The sequence below is a fragment of the Corythoichthys intestinalis genome, chromosome 7 (genome assembly GCF_030265065.1).
Source record: "Corythoichthys intestinalis isolate RoL2023-P3 chromosome 7, ASM3026506v1, whole genome shotgun sequence".
Lineage (NCBI taxonomy): Eukaryota > Metazoa > Chordata > Actinopteri > Syngnathiformes > Syngnathidae > Corythoichthys > Corythoichthys intestinalis.
Genome location: NC_080401.1, coordinates 24,457,497 through 24,482,003, shown reverse-complemented (window position 1 = coordinate 24,482,003; position 24,507 = coordinate 24,457,497). Strand labels below are relative to the sequence as shown.

The 24,507-nt window shown below is 40.4% G+C and overlaps 1 protein-coding gene across 2 annotated transcripts in view; it reads right to left on the bottom strand.

Moving 5' to 3' along the window:
• Positions 1-24,352, bottom strand: part of crb1 (crumbs cell polarity complex component 1) — a 48,015-nt gene extending 23,663 nt beyond the window's left edge. The window contains exons 1-11 of one of the 2 annotated variants that reach the window (XM_057841243.1): positions 24,230-24,352; positions 18,601-18,837; positions 16,189-16,384; positions 15,945-16,045; positions 15,092-15,274; positions 12,773-13,729; positions 10,303-10,856; positions 10,042-10,207; positions 6,303-7,245; positions 3,890-3,934; positions 1,502-1,624 (exon numbers count right to left, since the gene is read on the bottom strand). In XM_057841243.1, coding sequence (XP_057697226.1) covers positions 1,502-1,624; positions 3,890-3,934; positions 6,303-7,245; positions 10,042-10,207; positions 10,303-10,856; positions 12,773-13,729; positions 15,092-15,274; positions 15,945-16,045; positions 16,189-16,384; positions 18,601-18,837; positions 24,230-24,311 — 3,587 coding nt within the window. In that variant the 5' untranslated portion in view covers positions 24,312-24,352. Of the gene's footprint in view, positions 1-1,501; positions 1,625-3,889; positions 3,935-6,302; positions 7,246-10,041; positions 10,208-10,302; positions 10,857-12,772; positions 13,730-14,548; positions 14,707-15,091; positions 15,275-15,944; positions 16,046-16,188; positions 16,385-18,600; positions 18,838-24,229 lie in introns of those variants that run through there. The other variant, XM_057841242.1, reaches the window with a different exon arrangement.
• Between the last annotated feature and the right edge of the window lie 155 nt (positions 24,353-24,507).

Genomic DNA, 24,507 nt, shown 5'->3' with positions numbered 1-24,507 from the left:
TTCCCTTCCGTCTATTTTCGACATGTGTAAGTTTTAAAACTGTTTCATCATTTAAAGATAGATTTTAGTTAAGTTTTGCCGATTTAGGAGCATTTTAGATAAAAAGTGACTTAGGTTCGCCAAGAAGGTTCTCTACAACAGAGCCTTCATGAAAAGTCTACTGCTTTAAGATGGCGGCTGTTCACTTACGCATCTAGTTCTTTATTATACATGTTGCTAACACCTCCGTGTCTGTCATTTGCATCTAGTTCTGTGTATATGTGATATCTACCGAACCATCATGTGGGCGTAGTTTGTAGGCTATCGGCTACAGTCTGGTATTATTGGAGCCACCTAGCATAGTAGCATCGCGTTTGCAACAGCGTCACACTCCCTTGCCTCTTCCCCACTCTCTGCTCTCTCGTCACCGTGAGTCCGTCTTTTTCCAGACTTTTCTTGCGGCAGTCAACCAACATTGTCACGCACGCCTTTCCCGCCTCAGTAACGGTAACGGCGTTGCCAAGTTGAGAAAAGTAATTAACTAGATAACTCACAACTGAAGAAAATAACGCCGTTAGTAACGCCATTATATTCTAACGCCGTTATTAACAACTCAGTCGAAGAGTAGGGGATGTGACAAAATATCGAAATGGTGATATATCGTGATACTTTGTATCCCAAAAGGTTATCAATATGCACCTGCCAAGAATCGAGATATCATTTTAAAAAGGTGTCACTGTTAAAAAAAAGGAACCAGCAAGCTGCTATCAACATCTTCAACTATAATAGTGTCTCAGTTAACTCTATAGCTGCCATTGATGGCACTCGACGCCCAATCCATTTAGACTGGGAGGGTAATTCATTCATTCGAGACCAGAGCATTCACAGTCACTCTTTCTGATTTTCAGGCCATTTACAAGTCAATTTCTGTTCATTTTAGTGCATTTACAGGTCTCTTCCTGTTGAGTTTGAGCCGCTGCCTATTCGTTTGGGAGATTCCTGGGCCACTTCCTGTTCCGTAACCCATAATCAACAGGAAGTGACTCATAAAATGTCCCGAAATCAACAGGAAGTGACCCAAAATCAATAAAGTAATGGTCTGAAATGCCCCAAAATACCTAGTTGCCTAGCATTGGCTGCCATAGACGTTCAATCCGTTTGAAGTGGGAGGGTGGCAGCGAATGAACGAATGTTCATTCGCTGCCACCCTCCCAGTTCAAATGGATTGGATGTCTACTAGAGGTAAACTCATTCCAATTAACAACAGAAGCTTGTTTTTCTGTTTATTAGTAGTTTTGTAGAATATAGGTTGATTTCCTGACCAATGTATCGATAATCGTTGTATCGCCATATCATCAGATCATCGTAATCTAAGCTTTGTATCGCAAATCTATCGTATCGTGAGGTACCAAGAGGTTCCCACTCCTATCGAAGAGGCTCATAATTTCATTGTAAACCTATTCATGATCTTTTCATTTACTCTTTAATTTCTGACAGAATTCTAAGTTGGTGTCATTCATACCGGTGTCCGGTGAAGCCAGGTGGGCAGTCACATGACAACTCACGGTCACTGCAGTTGCCACCATTAAAACAAGTGTAGTTTTTGATGTCATCCCCACATACAGACACAGGGAGTCTGGGCCGCCTAGGAGAAGACATGCAGATTAGAAACAACATCTCGTATCGGTCACCTTGCTGTCAAACGTGTTAGATGGGGAAGCAGCCACTTAGGACAACTTGCATTGTTTCATTCCGTGTTGTAACACACCGGGGAGGCAAAAGAAGCTTACAAACCTGACCAGTGTAATCAGATTACTTACCTATGACTGACATGAAATCCCATGTATAGCAAAGATAAAACCAAATATTCTATATACAGTGGGGCAAATAAGTATTTAGTCAACCACTAATTGTGCAAGTTCCTCCACTTGAAAATATTAGAGAGGCCTGTAATTGTCAACATGGGTAAACCTCAACCATGAGAGACAGAATGTGGGGGGGAAAAAAACAGAAAATCACATCGTTTGATTTTTAAAGAATTTATTTGCAAATTAGAGTGGAAAATAAGTATTTGGTCACCTACAAAAAAAGCAAGATTTCTGGCTGTCAAAGAGGTCTAACTTCTTCTAACGAGGTCTAACGAGGCTCCACTTGTTACCTGTATTAATCGCACCTGTTTTAAATCATTATCGGTATATAAGACACATGTCCACAAACTCAGTCAGTCACAGAATATGGGGGGGAAAAAAACAGGAAAATCCAATTGTTTGATTTTTGACAAATTTATTTGCAAATCATGATGGAAAATAAGTATTTGGTCAATACCAAAAGTTCATCTCAATACTTTGTTATGTACCCTTTGTTTGCAATTACGGAGGCCAAACATTTTCTGTAACCCTTCACAAGCTTTCTATCACTGTTGCTGGTATTTTGGCCCATTCCTCCATGCAGATCTCCTCTAGAGCAGTGATGTTTTGCTGCTGTCGTTGGGCAAAATGGACTTTCAACTCCCTCCACAGATGTTCTATGGGGTTGAGATCTGGAGACTGGCTAGGCAACTCCAGGACCTTGAAATGCTTCTTACAAAGCCACTCCTTTGTTGCCCTGGCTGTGTGTTTGGGATCATTGTCATGCTGAAAGACCCAGCCACATGTCATCTTCAATGCCCTTGCTGATGGAAGGGGATTTTCACTCAAAATCTCTCGATACATGGCCCCATTCATTCTTTCCTTTACACAGATCAGTCGTCCTGGTCCCTTTGCAGAAAAACAGCCCTAAAGCATGATGTTTCCACCCCCATGCTTCACGTTAGGTATGGTGTTCTTCAGATGCAATTCAGTATTCTTTCTCCTCCAAACACAAGAACCTGTGTTTCTACCAAAAAGTTCTATTTTGGTTTCATCTGACCATAACACATTCTCCCAGTCCTCTTCTGGATCATCCAAATGCTCTCTAGCGAACCACAGACGGGCCTGGACGTGTACTTTCTTCAGCAGGTTGACACGTCTGGCAGTGCGGTGTGGTTGTGGGATTTTTGCTCACCGTTCTTGTTATCATTTTGACGCCACGGGGTTAGATCTTGTATGGAGCCACAGATTGAGGGAGATTATCAGTGGTCTTGTATGTCTTCCATTTTCCAAAAATTGCTCCCACAGTTGATTTTTTTTACACCAAGCGTTTTACCTATTGCAGATTCAGTCTTCCCAGCCTGGTGCAGGTCTCTGGTGTCCTTCGACAGCTCTTTGGTCTTGGCAATGGTGGAGTTTGGAGTGTGACTGACTTACAGTAGCTGTGGACAGGTGTCGTTTATAGTGATAATGAGTTAATACAGTTGCCATTAATACAGGTAACGATTGGAGCCTCGTTAGACGTCGTTAGAAGAAGTTAGACCTCTTTGACAGCCAGAAATCTTGCTTGTTTGTAGTTGACCAAATACTTATTATCCACTCTAGTTTGGAAATAAATTCTTTGAAAATCAAACAATGTGGTTCTCTGGGTTTTTTTTCCACATTCTGTCTCTCATGGTTGTGGTTTACCCATGTTGACAATTACAGGCCTCTAATCTTTTCAAGTAGGAGAACTTGCACAGTTGGTGGTTGACCAAATACTTATAGGCCCCTCTGTACGTATAAGATATATAACTTAAAACATTTTTTTAGTTATGCTGAATTTGTCCCTAAGTAGTTTTAAAATGCAAGTGTTTCTTTGCAAGTTTGGAAGAATAATCATTTCGCTAACACAGCTGTCACTCATTCTTGACAGTGGATATGTGTTTAAAAACAAACACTGGCAGAGGCAGCGTTAATATTAGCTTTGCTTGGCAAAATAAGATGTTGTGCATAACATTTGTAAGACAAAAAAGGAAACAAACGGGGAGCACCTGAGAAAAAGGTGAAAAAAAAATACTTACACATTTCTGACAACAATGTACCAAGGAATTTCTTCAACCCGTTCACTGGAGGAACACAAGGAGAGATGGGGGAAGGAGATAGAAAGCAACACAAACAAAGCAAAGTCATTTTGATGAAAACTTTACAGCGCTGATGTTCCCAGTGAAGGGAGACGTGCAGCATCACTTGTCGGGTGGCTTGCTAGCAAAGGTTCTACTGCACTGAAAAAAAAAATATGCAAGAAGCTGCGTGTTTATGGGATAAATGGTTGGCGGCGTTCCCCTGCCTGTTCTCCGAGGCAAACAGGAGATGAGAGGGAACGAAAGTGCCGCCGAACCAGTGAGACGACACAGCAGACGGAGGCCTTTTCTGGCTGACACTAGAATAGAAATTCATCTTCAGACGAGCTCAATGCAGGCGTAGGCAACGGTGGAGGAACATTAAGAAGTCTCGCATCTCGTCTGTCTTAGTTGCGGTCCCTCTTCTCGGCAATTTAGCATCATTTATTTGTGTTTGCTAACTAAGCACGCTCCTCAAACTGTTCAAATAGTGACATAAGTCATCTTTACAGGTACAATTGTTTCCTCTGTCAATGCCAGCCACACGAAAAGTGATTAGCAGTATATTAGTAATGATGTAAGGTAACAGTCCACGGGTCACAATCTAATGCAAGAGTTATATCAGTAATTTTAACAGTGCTTTCAGATACACACACAAATATACAATATATAAATGATTTATATGTCTCCCGGCTGGCTTGGGAATGCCATGGGATCCCGCCAGAGGAGCTGGGAGAGGGAAGTCTGGGTTTCCCTGCTGAAGCTGCTTCCGCCACGACCAACCCCTAGACTAAGTGGTGGATAAGGGATGGCTGGATGGAAATATAAATATATATGGCGGAAAACACTCAGGTGACTCGAAGTTCCGCTCTGAGACCCTCAATTTGGCCAACTTTCAAAATTGTCCGATATGCATGTGTGATACATGGGGAAAAAAATTTGAACAGGAGGGAATTAAAAAAAAAAAAAACAATTTTAAACAGCAAAACCCTATCTGGAGGTGAGTGCACGCGAAAGCAGAATTACAGACGCCATGACTTTAACGAGATATTATCATGTACTTACCTTGTTTTGATCCAAAAACTCAATGTAGCATGTATCACTGAGTGTCATGACACTGCTGTGAATGATGTTTTTTTAGGATTTTATGGGTGAAACATGGTAATTTAACAAGGGTCGCGATGTAGAAATCGCAGACATCAAGGAGTGATCGAGATTTTCTTTTTCATATATTTTCCGTTTTAAACATTTTTTAAAAATTTTTCTTTTTTTGGATCTATTATTTATCATCTAACATATCGGAGAAAATGCGACGGTAACAAAAAAATAAAAATACAATTAAGCGATAGTTTTGAGGTAGATATCCAAAACTTTTTTTTTTCATTGTGACATAATTTGTTTAAAAGTTAAAAATATGCGAGTGAATAATTTTTTAAAGTTTTATTTTATTTATTTATTTATTTATTTATTTTTAATGTAAAATATTAGACATCAATTAATGATTCTAAGCTAAAAACGTTTTGAAGAATAAATATTTGATTAATTACCTTCGTTTTATGGCTGGGTTGAAACAAAAGCGGTTGCGCGACGTCTGTAAACGGGGGTTTACAGGGTAAAACAGACAAATTAAAAATAGTTCGGGGGCTTAATGCACCATGAATCTGCTATGGCAGCATATAGACATATATTTCTATCAAACACAACAGTTGTTTTGGAATAAAATACAGCAGTTTCTGTTAAAGAGGAGTGCAAGAGCAGAAACTGCTTTTTAAGTCTTGTCTGTGTTTTCCGCCATATACTGGTTGTCCCCGGGTTGCGAACAAGTTCCGCCCCTACTCTGGTGACGTAACCCTAATTTCTGCGCAAGTCGGAATGAACCCTTTAAGTACCCCATAAATACCTCCTAAATCTCAAAATAGCTATCAAGAACTGCATTATACATAATATTCATATAAAACAGTTAAAAACAAAAAAAATGGGACCAAAAGAAAAGAAAAAAAAACACCCACAAAATGGCGGATGAGAGCCGGCTTCGTAAAGTCGAAATCACAAAAGTCGGGTACCGTCGTAACCTGGGGACTAACTTTTTTTAGTGGAGTTCTATACTTTACTTTGTAGCTATATGACTGGAGTGGAGCAATGTTTTATGCTGACATTTCAGATATGCATCTGACTTTATTACCTCCAGAAATAGTGGATTCAATATCTAACATGTACTTTGCTGGTGAAACTGTGGTTATTTCGGTCCTTTATCCTACTACTCATTATCTTTATGAAAAAGATGATTGCTCCACTTTTTTTTCTGAAACAATTTTGTTGGTATAGCTAATGAGAAGTTGATAAATCAATGCCTCACTATGTCTTCTTGACTTACTTGCAGAGAGGTCCAGTGTAGTTCTCAGGGCACAGACAGGCATATCTGTCAGGCCCATGTAAGCAGGTGCCTCCATGAGCACACAGATGGTTTTCACAGATGTCCACCTCCTCCTCACAGTCAACTCCTGTGTATCCGAGTTCACAAGAGCACTCGTACGCCGCCCCGTTGACACTGCAGTTGCCATGGACACAAGGGTCGGATGCGCACGTGTTGGTGAAGAAGCCACAGTGCCTCCCTACCCAACCCTCAGGACAACTGCAGTTGTAGTAGTTAAATAAATCCTGGCATTCCCCTCCATTCAAGCATGGATCGGGCGTGCACACAGACGCCCCAGTGCAACCGACCAGAGGAGGATTGAGTGACTTCTGAATGAACTGCTCCTCCTGCAAACGTGGAAGGTTCACCTGAGAAGCGCTCAAGTAAGGTAGAGCAATACCGCCTATCTCCACTGTGCTCAAGCATCCGGCCAAGGACCACCCAGCATCTGAGCCCAAACCTCCCAGAAAGATGTCAACTCCCTTCCTGAGAAAGTCCAGGTTGCCTCCTTGATCGCTGGAGGTGATGGCGTCATCTACTTCATCATCTAACACCAGAGTCCACTGAGACACATTTGCCCACGGTGCAGTCATGAACAAGTGGACACTGTGCCACTCACCATCACTGATTGATTTCATGCTGTTAAGGCTGACTGTGGATATTCCTTGCTTGTCTTTCTCCACCCCTTCTGCATCACTGATGGAGCTTTGAAGCTCCATGAAGAGGAAACCATCCTGGACAGAGACCGTGACAAAGGCCGAGCCCTTCTCTGCATGTAAAATGGCTGCACTACGTTTGCGGGTTCGAACATTCACAGAGATGTTGGTTAGGTTGCGGAATACGTGTCCATTTCCTGTATAGACCAGCACAGTGCTGTCGTTGAAGAAAGTAGTATTGGAGTAACCTAGGAAAGCATGAAAACACACGTGAGCGTTGACTAGGGTGGCCATATACAAACATACACTCTTGCATTTAACTGCCTTATTCCGCATCCTGCACAAACTCAATTAGGACAGTTATTTGTCCTCATATTAGGAGCTGGACCTGAACGCAACCGTTGTGCCTTGAGTTGAGTTCTGTTAAGTTTGTGCCCCTGTGTGTCTGGTCCTTGTGATTGTCCATGGATTTCATCTGTGGTGCCTGCCTCTTGTGTCACCCACCTCATTTTCCCATTACCCCTTGTCTGTATTTTAGATCCCCATGTGCTGTCTGTTCTTGTTACGCCATCGTCTATTCCAGCATCTATGTCAGCGTCTTGTTACCAGTGTTCCTTACCCTGTTTTACATAGTACGTTAGTTTGTTTCCCAGTCTTTGTTCATACTCCTGAGTTTTGTTTGGACTTTGTCTTTTGATCCCCAGACTTTTTGCTTGTACTTTGGGTTTTTGTTTGCTTCAATTAAAACATTTTTGTGACTACTACCTGTCTGCCACTCCGTTTTTCCCTGCATTTGGGTCCACCTCGTCCCTGCTTCGTGACAGCAACACACTCCAATGTGGTCGTGAGTGCTCACTGCATAAAGAGAAGCTACAGGTAGCATACCTGTCAAGTTGTACGGTTTCGGCGTAATTTGTACAAGTGAGCACTGATTTTTAAATGCGTACGCTGTACCTTCAAAATCTGTACGTTTTTTGTGCATTACGTTTTTTTTCTCAGTTCGGATTTTGTCATCGTTCGGCAACGAGACAATGCGCGTTACTATGCGTTACTACGTTGGTTGAATGACGCGAGAAAAGTCAGAGACACAGAGAGAGAAGAGTGTTTGTTGTGACGCTGTAGCAAACGCGATGCTAGTCCAGATGGCTCCAATATTTCCTGACTGTAGCCGACAGCCTACAATCTACGCCTAGATATCACATGCATATAGAACTACATGTGAAATGACAGACTCGGCGGCATTAGTAAACAGCCGCCATCTTAAAGCAGTAGATTTCTCAGAACTAATGCAAAAACGGGAGCAATTTTAACAACTTAACCAGTTGATTCACAACATTAAATGACTTCCAAACATAGCAAAGGTTACTATGTTTGTTTTTTTTTTATGGGAAAAATATATTTATATATGAACGGTAACACCAGTTACTTTGCCAAGTAACTAATTACTCTTACATTCAGGTAACTGAGTTACTAACTCAATTACTTTTTGGGAGAAGTAATTTGTAACTGTAACTAATTACTTTTTAAAAGTAAGATTAAAAACACTGGTCATAAAGATGAAGTCTGCAGAATTAAAAGTGACGAAAGCGGAGATTTTATTCTGCCAATTTGTTGCCGAACACAATTTGCCTGCAACTATTGCTGATCACTTCTCAGAATTAGCAAAAGAAATGTTCCCTGACTCAAAGATTGCATCGGTAAGTTAATTTTATCAACTGACCTTTTTAATTTAAATTGGACACACTAACGAACTACCTCCAAGTCAAACTGAATTGCGAGCTGAAGTCCCATGAAGTGCAGCCATCATGACATGATAGAAATTGCCAAAAATACTACACACAATTATAATTTTTTTTTTTAAGTCACTGTTAAATTTTAGTAATCATGATGTAGCTGGAGATATTGTTCTTTGATTGCAACAGGTTATATGTTACAATATTACTAATAAATTCCCCCCAAAAAATTTTAATTAATTTTTTTTTTTTTTTCATATTGCACGCTATATACAACGTTGTAAGATTAGTCACCAATTTGTAAGGGCATACATCACTATTAGATTGCCAACGGCCTCGGGTTTACAGGTATGAGTTAGGGAATGTAAAGCACTTAGAAAAGTGCTATTTAACACAACATCTGACCTGATGTCCACTTGCAGGGACTTTTATTTCTATTACGCTTCTTTTTTTTTTACTTACTCAAAACATTTGAATATGGTTCTTTAGTCAATAGATCATGCAACTTTAAAATCACTTCCACTAAACACACTGTTGTAACTCATGTTTAGTTGGGTACTCAAATAAGTTAATCACTTAGCATGAGGTTTAATTACAGGACAAAGGAACAATAAGGGGAATTCAAGCAAATCCCACTGTAATGCTTTGAGGGGCACTGTGTGGGTAGATTGAAGTATCTAAACATGTTCCATGATAATGCCCCGGAAGTAAATCATGTGTTGGGTAAAATGCTATACCATGTATTCTGATTTTATTATAGTAATGTATAATAAAGTGGTTAAAAGTCCAGAAAGACATGTGCCTTTAGTACTGTAGATTCCCCCACAAAGACTACCGCAGGAAAGAGTGTGCAGAACTCTATTTTCATAACATATGATACGTGCAGCAAATATTAGACACACAAAAACAGATCCCAGATTATGGCTACCTGAATACCTAATAATGTCTTGCAAAAAGGCCTTTACTGATATAATAAAGATCTAATTATTTTGTCAGTCTATGAGAGATAGTAAATTAATTGTCGGTTAATTATTGCACCTGCAGTTTATAACAACTCTGCATAATAATGACATATTTTGTAACATTTTCTGCCTAATACTGTGGCCTTTGAGCACACAGGACCAGTGTTTATTCTCACTTGGGTTATGGGAATGCTGGAGCCTAAACCCAGCTTGCTTTGTGCACCTTGTGCGCCCTGAACTAGTTGCCAGACAATTGCAGAGCAATGTTTGGCTGATTCAAGAGCACATTTGCATGTAAAGTACATGAAAATGGAATGAAGCTCGGCATCTGACTGATGGCTTTACTTACATTCATATCCTTGTTGGAGCATCTTGCACTCGGCGTCTGCAGGGCACGGAGACAATTCGCACCATCTGACCTCTTCACAATGCCGGCCTGCAGTGCTGGGTGGACACGCGCAGGTGAAATCATCCCACATGGAGTAACACATTCCCCCGTTTAAACAAGGGTTTCTCTGCAGAAGAAATGAATAAATATGAGCTGCTGTCAGCTTATTTTGAAACCTTTGTATTCATCATTAAAATGAGACTTATGTAGTGGTCCACTCACACTACAGGTGTTGTCTCCAGAGCATCCAGCAGTTACATTCTCCATTACTTGCAAAGGGAACGTTCTCATTGAAGAGGAGTCCAAACCAAAAAACTGAAGTCTTCTTTTATTTATCTGGAGGTCTTGGATGCATCCTTTGAAATGACCCCCATAAAGTGCAGTAGCATCGCTTTCCAGCAAACCTCCAACATAGACAGTGTCTCCTATTTGAACCCCATGAGTACTGACCTCTACCTCAGCTTGTTTTTGAGCAGCCACATCCAGAGTCATCCGCCCGTTCGCCACCTCCAAATTTATAAAGTGAACTTCCCCGTCATTGACTGCACTCTCTCCCCTCAGGCTCTCGATGTCTCTGAGCTGAGCTGTTACCATGCCGTCCTCCAGCCACACGTGCAGGAACTGCTGGCTGCTGTTACCCAAAGCCAGCAGGAGGCCGCCAGGCTTCCGTGTGCGCAAGAAGAGCGAGATTGAGAGGTCCTGACCTGAGTCACCCGTGACGTTGAAGGCAGCGTAACTGAGTGAGTCCTCGCTCCCAAAGCGTGCAGTCACATGTTCTGAAGGTGAGAAAAAAGATAAACAGTCCTTTAACAGTGGTGAGCCGAAGCATTACTCTATGTTTTGTCCAACTAGGTTTAATGTGCTGTCATGTCAATCTAATTACCATTGTACTTTAAATCATCCTAACGTACACATGCCACTCACATTAAATATTTCGTAGATGTTGAATATGTGAATGCGGGCCTTATAATCAGACAATGTGGTCACTAATCTCCTTTTCTAGACTCAAGCCACTATAGATATCCTCTGAGGAAGCACTCTGTGGATGTAATACAAGTACAACAACAGGTCGACAATCACGCTATTAAATAATTGTACCCATATTTTCCTGTCCTGAAATACTAGATGAATGGATTGCAGCTCGTTGTTATTTGAGTGAGGTCTCATCTGTTTGCATGATACTTGTAAATCCTTAATAGAAAACCTTTTAATAAGTTAGCATATCTCAGCCATGAGTCTTTAGTCTGGTTTTTGATCGGCCTAATGTAGTGTCCAATATTATAAAGGAAATATGTTGTTTTATTTTGCATGTGGAGCAGTTTGCAGTGGCATACAACTGTAGCACAACATGAAAAGTATGAGGCAATACAGTTTTACTACTATACCAAACAAAAAACAAACTGTTAAGTTGCCAAAGTGCATTTCTGAAACTCCTTCATTCATGTCTAAATTCCTTTCACACATCAAACTGAAATTGATAAGTGTAGTATACTAAAATACACTCATGTAATATACAGAAATGTGTGTTTAAGATATGTTAACAAGAAAAATGAGTATTTTCTGAGTGTGTTTTAGTAGTGCATGATCAAAATAAATAAATACATAAATAAAATCCACTAGACGTGCGAGATAATGGCTCAAAAAGTTTGAGTCTTTTTTTCTATTTAAGTTAGTTTTCTTTTTGCCATTTGTTTTTAACAGTTTTTAGATTCAGTTAGTTTTTATGCTTTATTTTAGTTGGGACTTTTATTACTCATCTCAGTTATTTCTATAGGCCTTAACAACTAACTGCATACCCAACAAAGTGGGGTAGATAAAGAACACAACTCTAATAATAATATTAGATATCTAATATTAGACAATGTATCAATAAATTAGAGGTGAAACGAATTTAAAAAGTATGATAAAATAAATTATTAAGTGAATGAATAAATGAATGAATGCAAAAATAATACAAAGTCTGAAATATTGTAGTTAATGTATTTTTTTAGATCCAGTCCAGTGATTCTCAAAGTGTGATATGAGCACCACTGGTGGTATGTGGGCTCCCCTTCGTGATACATGAAGAAATCTCTGAATTAAATCTCCTAACTGTACGAATTGTTTAAGTGGCTTCTACTTTTCTTTAAAATCCAATTAAGCACATTTGTTAATTACAGTTCAGTTGTATTCGACAGGAGTGAAATACATTCCTTTTAAAATGGTTTGTTTTCAAACATCTTCAAATCCAATTTATATATAACTTTATGTGAAATACAGGGGAGTATTGCATTAAATCACAAAAGCTTGGTCCTACAAAGGAATTGTCGTACAATGTTTGTCATTCTGGTTGGAGAGCCAAATATTTTTGGAGTTGGTCCTTGCATCCAAGACAAAAATCAATTAACAAATTAAGAGTCACACTAATTATAGAATACATAGTAGAATTATTATTCCCAGCCGACCTCTGTTATTAATAAACACTGAAAGCTCTCAAATGAAATTGCCAGATGAAATTGAAAGACATTTTAGCTATAAATTACATATACGGTAATTTCAATTAGTTTTGTTGATATGAGGTGTAGTTTGTTACTTTTTAAAATACTATTATTTTGGTGAATGTTTTTCCAATTTTAATTTATGTTATTTGCTTGATTTTCATTATCTCCTTACTGTATTATGACCTTGGAGAGACAATCCCATATAAACATACCCTCCTCACAGTCCTGCCCCTCATAAGGCCTTGGACACTGGCACTGGTAGCTCTGCCACAAGTTGACACACAGCCCATTGTTTTGGCAAGGCTCATCCAAGCAGCGATCCCGGTGACTGCAGCCAGGAGACACATTGACAGCAGAGTCACTCAGCCACTCCTCAGGGACGATCAGTTGCCAGTCCACCAAGACATCCCGCATGCACCCAATGAAGGCCGGAATTGAGTGTTCTTCGCTTGAGTCCTTTAACACTCCTCCAATGAAGGTGTTCTGAGGAGGTGACACTTGGCCATTCATGTTACCCTGGACTGCAGCCACCTTGTAACATAGCTGCCGGTCACATTTGTCTGCATTATCCAAAAGTCTCAGACTGAGCACCCAGTTTGTGAGGACGGCCTCTACAGTGTGCCACTCTCCATCCGTGACTGCGTGTGACAGCTCCAACGCCCCAATTCGACTCGGTACTTGGATACCGGCAGAAGCTTGCCTTCTCAGTGTGAGGTGAAGCAGCCCCTCTTGCAGCTCCAGGCACAGCAGCAGCCCCCTGATGCTCCGCTGGAACAATATAGCCCTGGGCAGCACTGTCTTGAAACTAAGAGTGATATTACAAGAAATCTCAGCATCCACAAAGGGGCTTTGTAGCAGAAGGTAACCACTACGTTCAAATGAGAAGGTGGTGGGAGTCTTGCAGAGGGGGCCGGTAAACCCGGGTGAGCAGGAGCAGGTGTAGCCATGAGTTCCATCCAACAGGAAGGGATTGCAGGAGCCACGGTTCTGGCACTCGTGGCCGTCACAGCCCACCAACTTCACGTCACAGGTTGCACCTCCATAAATGTAGCCATACCTACGCTGTTTATTGCAGTGACATGTATAGCCCCCATCATGGCTCTCACACCGCCCACCATTCTGGCAGGGGCTAGGATCACAGTGATCTATTAGCTCCTGGCAGAGGGAACCTGTGGAAATAATTAAAACGTATGAATTTAGCAGGACAACATGACAGTACAGCCAAAAGTAGTCTTTTTTCCACATGATTTTTTTTTCTCACCATCATTTCCCATGGTGTTTAAGGGAATATTTTCTATTAAACTCTGGTTAAAAACAAAGACCCCAAAACCAATATGCTTTTCTGATAAATATAATCTGTCAGACCAGGTGCAACAAAGAAAGATTTAAATATTGTGACCTTCTCTGATGATTATAAAAAGATACTTATAGCCTTTTACATATATTGTGACCTTTGAAATGATACAAAAAAACTTGCATGATAAACATTTAAAGTGTAATTTGAGACAGAAGGTACTGCAATCTAATTAAAATGTAAATATTCCCCTCACGTTAATTAGTAAGTCACATATTTGAGATTGTCAGTAATACAAATTGCAGTAAACAAATATGCAAAAGTATATTGAACATTTGACTTTTACATTTTGTTCAATCACACTCTTTGTTTGACTTACTATAAATGCATCTAAAAGGGATTTTAGGGATGCAAACAATATAAACTGATTAAAAAAAAAACAAGACCAATGTCCAAACCATTTCTCAGAATTAGTGTGCATTTCTTTACAAGACCTAGGATAACTGGTTAACTTCCCTGTGTGGTTACTTAACTCTCCTATATTCCTTATTATCCTCTTAACATTCTCTCAAACATGATTATACACTTACGACTATAATAAAAGGCCATTTCCTGCAGACATAGAGCATACTAAAGACCAAAAAACATAAGTGAACAGTTGCTACATTGCACTTTATCTACTCATTATCATTACCTGTTCCAAGCAACAGAACCGCCAATATCCATGGTGTGTCTATCCGCATTATGCCGTCGCTCTTTCCCCCAGAAATGCCCCAAACGTGTCTAAGTGCACCATATTAGTGTGAGTGTGCACAGGCTGTCACAATGGAGGTCTGCTCCTTGTCTGTTTCTGTGTAGCCGTACTAGGGCTGACTAGGTGGGCACCAGCAAAGCCAGATCCTGGGGATTACACTAATGCTATTTGGCCACCTTACTGAGTCAGTGCTGCTGGCAAGGAGTTCGTTTTTCAGCAATGCTAACCACAGATTCATTTACCTTCATTGCAAAACCAAGTCTTGTGTAAAGTAGAATAAAAAAATAATCTGTTTTTGTAATCCAGAGTAAGGTCTGAGAACAAATCACCAAGAATATTAGGTAGGTGTTTACCAAACAATCGCATGTACAATAGTCCAAGGCAGCCACACACAGTGTTTTTTGTAACCTTTCTTTACTATGCATACAAAGTAATAGTATTTCAATGTTCTTTTCAATGTCCGGATTCATCAGGATAGATTACCTTTCGTTCCTGAAGGACAGCTGCAAATGTAGCCTGCAGCATTTTGAGGGTCGTAGTGTTCAGGGAGCAGTGGCTCAATGCCAAAAAGAATCTGCCACGACCTCTCAATGCAGCGGCCCCCATTTAAACACGGGTTACTGCCACACTCATTGATGTCTAGCTCACAGAGTGTTCCCTCAAACCCTGGATGAAAATGCATTAACAAGGGTTTAGTTAGGTTTAACAATGTGCACGTGTCTACTAAGCGAGGTAGCTAAATGGAGTGACCAATAACTACAATAACTGTACATGGTTCCAACTGAGTATAATAAAACTTGGCAACAACAATAATAAAAATACACTGAACACTAAACAAACACACAAAAAACAGTTGTTTTTGATCTGAGATCTGTTTTTAACTCATTTTTGGGTGTCGAAACCAAAACTGATGTTTTTCTCTGACTTGCCACTACTTACAATGTATTTACTTGACTCACACAAATAGCTATATCCTTTGTAAAATTATAATACTGTGCTTGTTTCTTTCATATTTTGTTGTTTCTAAAACAAGCCCATATGTGTAACTACAATAATTTTCAATTTTTTTTGAAAACAGTAATCCTATAGTTCATAAACTTCACGTGAGAGAGGAAAAACTGTGATGAGTTCGGGTTTCCACACCCCAAAAATAGTTCAAACAGATGCCAGACCTGAAACTTTTTTTTTTATTTTTTAAGTTGCGTTGCACAGTGTAGCATGGTGACAGTCACATCTTTAAAAGCTTGTTAAGTACATTTCCGTGAATTACATATATTATCCATGCACTTATGACATTAATCAACCATATTACAGTCAGTAGTCAAATAAAGTTTACCTGGCAAGCATTGACAGATGTAATGACCCTGAATCTCCATACAGATGGCGCTGTTGAAGCAGGGCTGAGAGTGACAGTGCTGCTCCACGCGCTCACATTGTCTAGAAATACAAGTGAAGACTATTTATGAGCAGTCAGATTCGACCTCGGACACACTCAACACACAAACCAATCTTTGCATAGTAACCACGTTTTTACAATATAATTATAATATTTCGGTAATTCCTCAGACAGCTCCACTAACCCATTCACTCCATATGTACACAGAGCTCCATTTGGGCATGGCTCATTTTGGCACTCATTGATGTTGATTTCGCAACGGTGTCCTTGGAAACCAGGCGTGCAGGTGCAAATGAAGCCATCGACGTTGTTGTGGCAACTGCCGCCATTGAGACACAGCTGTGATTGACACTCATCAATCCAGACCCCACAAGTGGCCCCTTAGACAAAAGGAGCAACGGAGATGTCAGACTACAAAATAAAAGAGGCTTTTATGTGGATTGACTGTGATCATACATGCTTTTACGCCACAAAGGTCTGAAGCAACAACAAACAACACTGTCAATGTGACTGTGTCTCTTCACTAGATGATGACTGCCTTCATTGTGCTCCATGATTTGGTATATTTAAGGCTTTGGAAATGTTTGTCGTGTTCTCCTGGCTGATACATTTGAACAGCCAGATCCGTCTGGTGTTTTCAATAGGAGCTCTCTGTGGACCATGGCTCATGTTTTAAGATATGACCACAAACATTTCAGGAAATCCTATTAGAAAATTTCAACTTCATTTGTGGATAGTTAGAGACACTTAAAATAGTAAAAGGTTTAACATGACTTTGGATGTGAAATCCAAGACAGCCACACCCTCATTTATACAATAAGAATAGACAGCACAGTTTTGCAAGCACAGTATCTCGGTATGTTATATGTATTTCCCCAAATAGAATATTTGAGTTGCACAGGCCCTGGGGGTCGATGAGATCCGCCTGGAGTTCCTAAGGGCTCTGGATGATGTGGGGCTGTTGTGGCTGACACATCCACAACATCGCGTGGACATCGGGGACAGTGCCTCTGGATTGGCATAACGGAATGGTGGTACCCCTTTTTAAGAAGGGGGGCCGGAGGGTGTGTTCCAACTAGAGAGGGATCCCACTCTTCAGTTTCCCTGGTAAAGTCTATTCAGGGGTGCTGGAGAGGAGGGTCAGTGAAGAAGTCGAAGTCAGGAGGAGCAGTGTGGTTTTCGTCCTGGCCGTGGAACAGTGGACCAGTTCTACACCCTCGGCAGGATCCATCTACATGTGTTTTGTTGATTTGGAGAAGGCGTTCGACCGTGTGCCTCGGGGAGTCCTGTGGCGGATGCTCCGGGCGTACAGGGTACCGAGCCCATTGGTAAGGGCTGTTCCGTCCCTGTACAACTGAGAGTTTGGTCCGCATTGCCGGCAGTAAGTCGAATTATTTCCCAGTGAGGGTTGGACTCCGCCAAGGCTGCCCTTTGTCACCGATTTTGTTCATAATTTTTATGGACAGAATTTCTAGGCGCAGCCGAAGCGTTTAGGGGGTCCGGTTTGGTGACCTCAGCATTGAATCTCTGCTTTTTGCAGATGATTTAGTGCTGTTGGCTTCATCAAGCCGTGACCTCCAACTCTCACTGGAGCGGTTCGCAGCTGAGTGTGAAGCGGTTGGGATGAAGATCAGCACCTCCAAATCCGAGGCCATGGTCCTCAGTCGGAAAAGGGTGCTGTGCCCTCTCGGGTCCGGGATGAGATCCTGCCCCAAGTGGATGAGTTTAAGTATCAAGTGGGGTCTTGTTCACAAGAGGGTAGGAGGGAGTGGGAGTTCGACAGGCGGATCAGTGCAGCATCTGCAGTGATGCGGCCTCTACACGGGTCCATAGTGATGAAGAAGGAGCTGAGCCGAAAGGCGAAGCTCTCAACGTACGAGTCGATCTACGTTCCTACCTTCACCTATAGTCACAAGGTGTGGGTTGTGTCCGAAAGAACAAGATTCCGGATACAAGCGGCCGAAATGAGTTTCCTCCGCAGGATGTCGGGGCTCTCCTGGATGAGAAGCTCAATCATCTGGGAAGGACTCGGTGTCGAGTCGCTCCTCCTCCGCCTTGAGAGTAGCCAGTTGAAGTGGCTCAGGCATCTGGTGGGGATGCCTCCCGGACGCCTTCCTCGATAGGTGTTCTGGGCATGTCCCACCAGCGGAAGGCCCTGGGGACGACCCAGGACACGCTGGAGAGACCATGTCTCTCAGCTGGCCTGGGAATGCCTTGGGATCCCGCCGGACGAGCTGGTTGAAGTGGCTGTGGACAGGAAAGTCTGGGCTTCCCTGCAAACGCTGCTGCCCCCATGACAGGACCTCGGATTAAGCGGCAGATATGGATGGATGCATGGATGGATGGATGGAGCTGCACAGGTTAGAGGTCACAATAAATGGAGGAAAGTTTTCAATTGAGTTGTCTTGAGCTCATTTCACAAAAACGGGTAACTGCATACCTGCTTTTATATCCACTTGAATTGGAGTAAAAAATGTCTCTTGTATATGTAGATATTAATGTAAAATATACTGTAAATATTAGACATCAAATGTATTCAAAAGCACTACTGTTAATACTGTGCTTAAGAAGCTCAAATGTACTGTATGTTGCTTACCAGTGAACCCAGGGGCACACAGACAGTAGAAGAGGCCCACTTTGTCCACACAGGTGCCTCCGTTCATGCAGGGCTGGGAAATACATTCGTTGACATCAATGTGACAATGAGCACCCTGAAAACCCGGCACACAGAAGCATGCGTAGCCATCTTCACGCTTTTCACACAAGGCTCGGTTTTGGCAAGGATTTGGTGTGCATGGATCCGCAGCAGGAAGGAGCCCCAAAGGAGATGCACCTATAAACAAATGATATTGAGGTACTGAATATTTCTGGCCTGAATATAAGACAGCCCTGATTATAAGACGACCTCCTCTTTTTCAAGACTCAAGTTTGAAAAAAGACTTTTTGAACACCAAATTTTAATACAGAAAATAATTACAGTACATCTGAAACAAATGATTATAACAATATATTTGAGAGAAAAAGTATGTTATTTTGTCTCATTCAAATCTTAATATCTGAACATTTAAATATGTAAACTAAAGTGCAATCACATTCGTAAATGAATGGTTTTTGGTTTTTGAAATGTAAATAAACCAATCTATTGTGATCAAACAACAACATTGCAATAACTGCATTAACCATCAAAGTGAAGTCTAACTGTAACTGTAGTCTTGAAACAAATCTGAATAAGCAAAAACATTGCAATAAAATAATGCAAACTGGTTAAACTAGTAGATGAGATCTGTCATGAAAGAACATCGCTTCAATGATATCTGGCGCCATCTAGCGTTGTGAATGGGGAGAGTAACTGAGATCTGTCAAAAAAGAACATCGCTTCAATTATATCTGGCGTCACCTAGCGTCGTGAATGGGTATAAAGTCTAGACAGCGAATATAAAACGACCCCCTCTTTCTCAATCTTATTTCAATGCAAAAAACCACCGTCTTATATTCGGGCCAATAGGGTATATATTTATTCTCTCTCTACAAATTTGTACGGCCCAAATTTTTTGGGCCATACCATAAATTAATACTGGAAACTAATGATGGCTAAAATCAAGTTGTAAAAAATCCCTTCACCAAACATTGAGATTTTATATTCACAGTTATTTATTTCTACTTCATTTTCATCTTATAAATGCAGAGGCCTTTAATGGCTTATGGGTTCAGGCTTCCATAGTGACCAACACACTTTTCTCTGATAATTTGCCAGCCATAGTGTTATGTTTGGAGCTCTTCAATTAAGTCAGCCCTCCCTGAAATACTGATTAGCGGATCATCAGACCATATTTTCTTCAGTTCAATTAGTTTGAAAATATAGTGTATAACTTGCTTGATCTTAAGACATAATTCAAGACAATTTCATGTTTTTGTCTCAGCAAGGACCCATGTTTTCTTTGGAGAGGTTCTTTAAAAAAAAACAAAAAATAAAAACGTTGGCCCTCTTGGTAAAAACAACAAAAAAGGTTTAATGGTTTAATCATTGTGCTTGTGTTTACTGTACTGATAAAGCCTTGCAGTATTTTCTGGATTCATAAGGTGTTGTCTTTACATTTTTCATAGATTTATAAAAATGACTAAAAAATACAATTACAGTACAATGTCCATAACACAATAAACAACCGCTCTGAAAAAACATGGCTCCCCAACTCGACCTTCAATGTCAAATCCTTGAAAGGAACAAGTTGGAACTGGCTTACTATCAAGAAATTATCAGCAAAATGTTGAAATACTATTACGAAGAAAGAAAAAGTCACAATGATCACTGAAATAAACAATGTCATCAAAATGAAATTTGCCCAAATTGCACATTGACAAGTTGCCAAATTTGTGAGATTATCCTGTGAATTGTTGGGACAAACCTGAACTTTACATTATCTAAATTATCTTCAGTTCTTCTTAACTTCAGTTCTACAGGGGTTAGGCAAAATAATGGAAACACCTTAAAAAATCTGCAAAAACTAAATTTAATATGGTGTTAGGATTCGCCTTTTGCGGCAATTACAGCCTCAATTCTCTGAGGTATTGATTCATACAACTTGTGAATTGTTTCCAAAGGAATTTTAAGCCATTCTTCAGTTAGAACACACTCTTAGAGACGATGGCAGTGGAAATCGACAGCTTAATTGAATCTCTAAAACTGAGCATAAATGCTCAATAATGGTGAGGTCTGGGGATTGTGCCAGCCATACAAGATGATAAACTTCATCAGAATGTTCCTCATTCCATTCTTTAACAATTATATTCAATGATTATGATGCCAAAATGTTTGGTGTTTCCATTATTTTGTCCAATCTCTGTATGTTTATTGACGCAAAATATAGTACACAAAGAAAATTACACTGAACTGTAAACTATGGAGGCATCTTCATTTGATCTACCCTTCGTTTGAGTGACGCAACTGAAACCTACTGAAGTGGACTTTCATTAAAAAAACGAAACAAAAAAAAAATGATTTTGAAGAAAAAGATTCTCTGTTTTTCCAAGTGAACCTTTTGGGCCTATTGGAGTACAAAAATCTTGTCTGTACCGTAGCTCCACAAGTCCAAATCAAATGACCATGATTAATTAATTATTATCTGTATTGCTTATCAACATGAGGATCCCGAGAATGATGGAGCCTATCTGTGCTAATTATGGGCAGAAGGTGGGATAAATCCTGAACTAGTTACCAGCCTACTACAGGGCACTGGACATGATACAGAAGAAACGCTCTTTGGCTAGGTTCATACTATCGGTCTATATGCACAAGTCCGATTTTTTTCGTGTTTTTCAGACTCGAGTGAGGCATTAACTTGATGGTCTGAACGGGAAAAGTTGCATAAAAGGGGAACATTTGAAATCTGATTTAGGTCACTCGGCCACATTTTTCCAGAATGTGGCTGCGGTCTGAACTGCCAAGTCCCCCAAATCGAAATTCATGCAGCAATCACGTCAGCAAAGGGAGAGAGAGACAGTACAGTAGTGGTGCATCTGTGCATTAGCGTCAGTGCCTAGCTTGAATGCGGCTTTTGGGGAAGGAGCGGGCTTGACAACAGTCATAAAAAATAAAATGGTTTGAGGATAAGCCTGATAATGCTCGTTTTTTCTCTACTCCAAATAAGTAATATTTCAAGATTGCTAACACGGCCGAGAATCGGGGCAAATTGTCCGTATGTTTGTGTGTGTGTCATGCACAGACAGTGCGTGCATGCTATTAATCCATATAAACTTTGAATATAAGACTAAACGGGGATTATTTATGTCTTCTATTTGTGTCCTCATTTTGGATATCAAAAAATGATCACCCTTGAATGACGTTGAGCCAGCATGTGTAGTCAATTGTTTTGATGCTCCTGCGCATGCAGGTCAGTTTGCTCAGCGCATCTCAGACTGCGAATTATTGCGCATGCGTGATACTTGATTGGGCTCAATGGACAAAAAGCAGTCTGAACGGGCACACCAAAAAAAAAAAAAAAAAAAGCCAAACAGATATGACAAAAAAATTGGAATTGTGCATTAACACCTGCGGTATGAACCGAGCCATAGAGGACAAAGAGACTCAGAATCAAATGAGCTAGCATTGCTTGCAAAGAAGATAAACACTCCTGACCACTTCACTAAAATCTTGAGTGCAACAAAGTGATTATTGCATGGTTATGAAGTGGGTCTTGCATGACAACCATGATAAAATTTCCTGCATGATGATGGAGCTCCAGCGCACAAAGGTAGGAACAGTAATCCTACTTCAAGAGGTCCAATCAGGCTGAGTGCAAAACAGGAGGCACTTGTGCATCATGATTAGTAAAGGACAGGCAGACTTACAGACAGCTTGCAATGGTAACCAAGAGCAGCCATGTTTCAACATGAGGAAGAAAATGAGGGGAATATATTTTTTTATACTACCGACTTACTTAATACTTGTTTTGTTGTTCTTGGTGTTTTATTCATAAGTAAAAAATGCATATCCAAAAAGGATGACTCTATTGTCAGACTATTTCAGCCTATATTCCCCTTCTTTGTCCTCCTAGCTTTGAACCCTGCTCAAAGCTTCCATTTTCGTAATGCAATCTAAAATGTGTTAATATTTTTATCTCGTTAAATCTTCTGGAATTAATCGTATCCTATTTTTCGGACTATAAATCGCAGTTTTTTTCATAGATTGGCTGGGGGTGTGACTTAATACTCTGGAGTGACTTATGTGTGAAATTTTTAACACATTATTGTATCATTTAATAGCTATGTTACGTTAACATACCGCCACGTTCGCATTTCGTTGTTCATGCATCATGTAACATTATCATACTGTACACTTATTCAGCGTATTGTTCTCTATTGTATTTTTATTTTGAATTGCCTTTCAAGATGACATATCTTTTCTCTGTGTTAGATTTTATCAAGTAAATTTCCCCCCAAAATGCGACTTACACTCCGGTGCGACTTATAAGTGTATTTTTTCCTCTTCATTGCGCATTTTTGGGCTGGTGCGACTTATTCTCAGGTGCGACTTATAGTCCGAAAAATACGGGAATTAATGTCAAAGTCCCACCCTTGACATGTATATACAGTATAGTATCTATGTATATTTTCCAAAATTATTTCATGGTTAAGATTATTAATCTAAAATCAACTACACCCAACGGTCAATTCGTCACCTAGTTATTTTTAATGCTGGCCTCCGTTCGTGACGACAAACCATATGCAGGTTGAGGGTGTTTTCAAAAGGTGAACTGTTAAATTAAGACTTAGGTTGAGGAATGATGTAGTAAATACCAATTAGTTATTTTGACTATTGAATTGAATTGAATAAAGTTTCTGCGAGTAAAACAGGTCAATCATAATAAACAGTGTGAAAATTAGCGGTGTAGCCTCCAAAGCTAATATAGAAACCTTCATTAATTTATTTTCGAGGCGCTTGAGACAGGTGGCTCAATGGCCTTTCACTATCCCCCTGTGTCAGAGTTCACTGGATTCAAAGATCAGAGGCAGTTCCAACCAATGACACATCTTCTGCCACAGCGTGTTGTCTTTTTTAATGCAAATTGCCTGTAAGGGTCTTTGTTTGGCCCTATCTTGAGACCCTCAAATGGCACATGTGGGACACCAGACATCCCTTTCAGCCTGTTGCGTGTACACTGACGTATTAGCTTGTCCTTCTGCGTGGTTCAGAGGTGATAACAACATGAGAGGATTGCAGTGTCTCGGAGATGTATCGTGTCTACCTTCTGTCCCTGCGTTTTGTCCATGCATCCCTGGCCACTTCCTTATTCACTGATGGCCTCTTATTGTCAGTGTTGTTCCAGCCATCATCACTGTTGGCAATGTCAGCTCAGTCTTGCAATATATATTCTAATCACGCACTTGGGGTAGAAGAAGCAGTCAGTAAAGAAGGATTTTGAAACAAAGAAACTTGAAGTTTGGCTGTTTGTGCCTCGTATGAAGTGTGGGACTTTAGTTTCTGAGAAAAATAATTGTAGCCGTATATCAATTACAAACTACTTCGTATCACATTTTCTGTAGGTAGATAACCAATGGCCATATCTCAGTTTTGTAGGAAAATATTACATATATCCCATTGATGTGTCACTTCAAACTGAAAATACTCTGTCATGACAAACATTTAGGTTGACACACAGCATTTGTAAACACTAACTTTGACATTTGTGGGCAACAAACATGTTAGATGAGAATGAGTAATCACTTACCATGGATCACGAATAGCGAAGAGATAAAAATTGTCCAGGCAAGTAATTTGAATCTGAAAAAACAAATTACGTCCATACTCATGACAGCGAACCATCCTGCTTGTCTTGAGCCTCAATGTGCTGTCATACAGGAGATTTAACTAACGCTGCTGCTGCCTGCAGTGTCTCATGTGGTGTCAACTCCATAACCACTTCAACACGCTCCTGCTCCACACAAGAACACCATCAGCACCCTCCATCAGGCGAGAAATACAGATTGTGGTCGGCTGGGAGGGGTA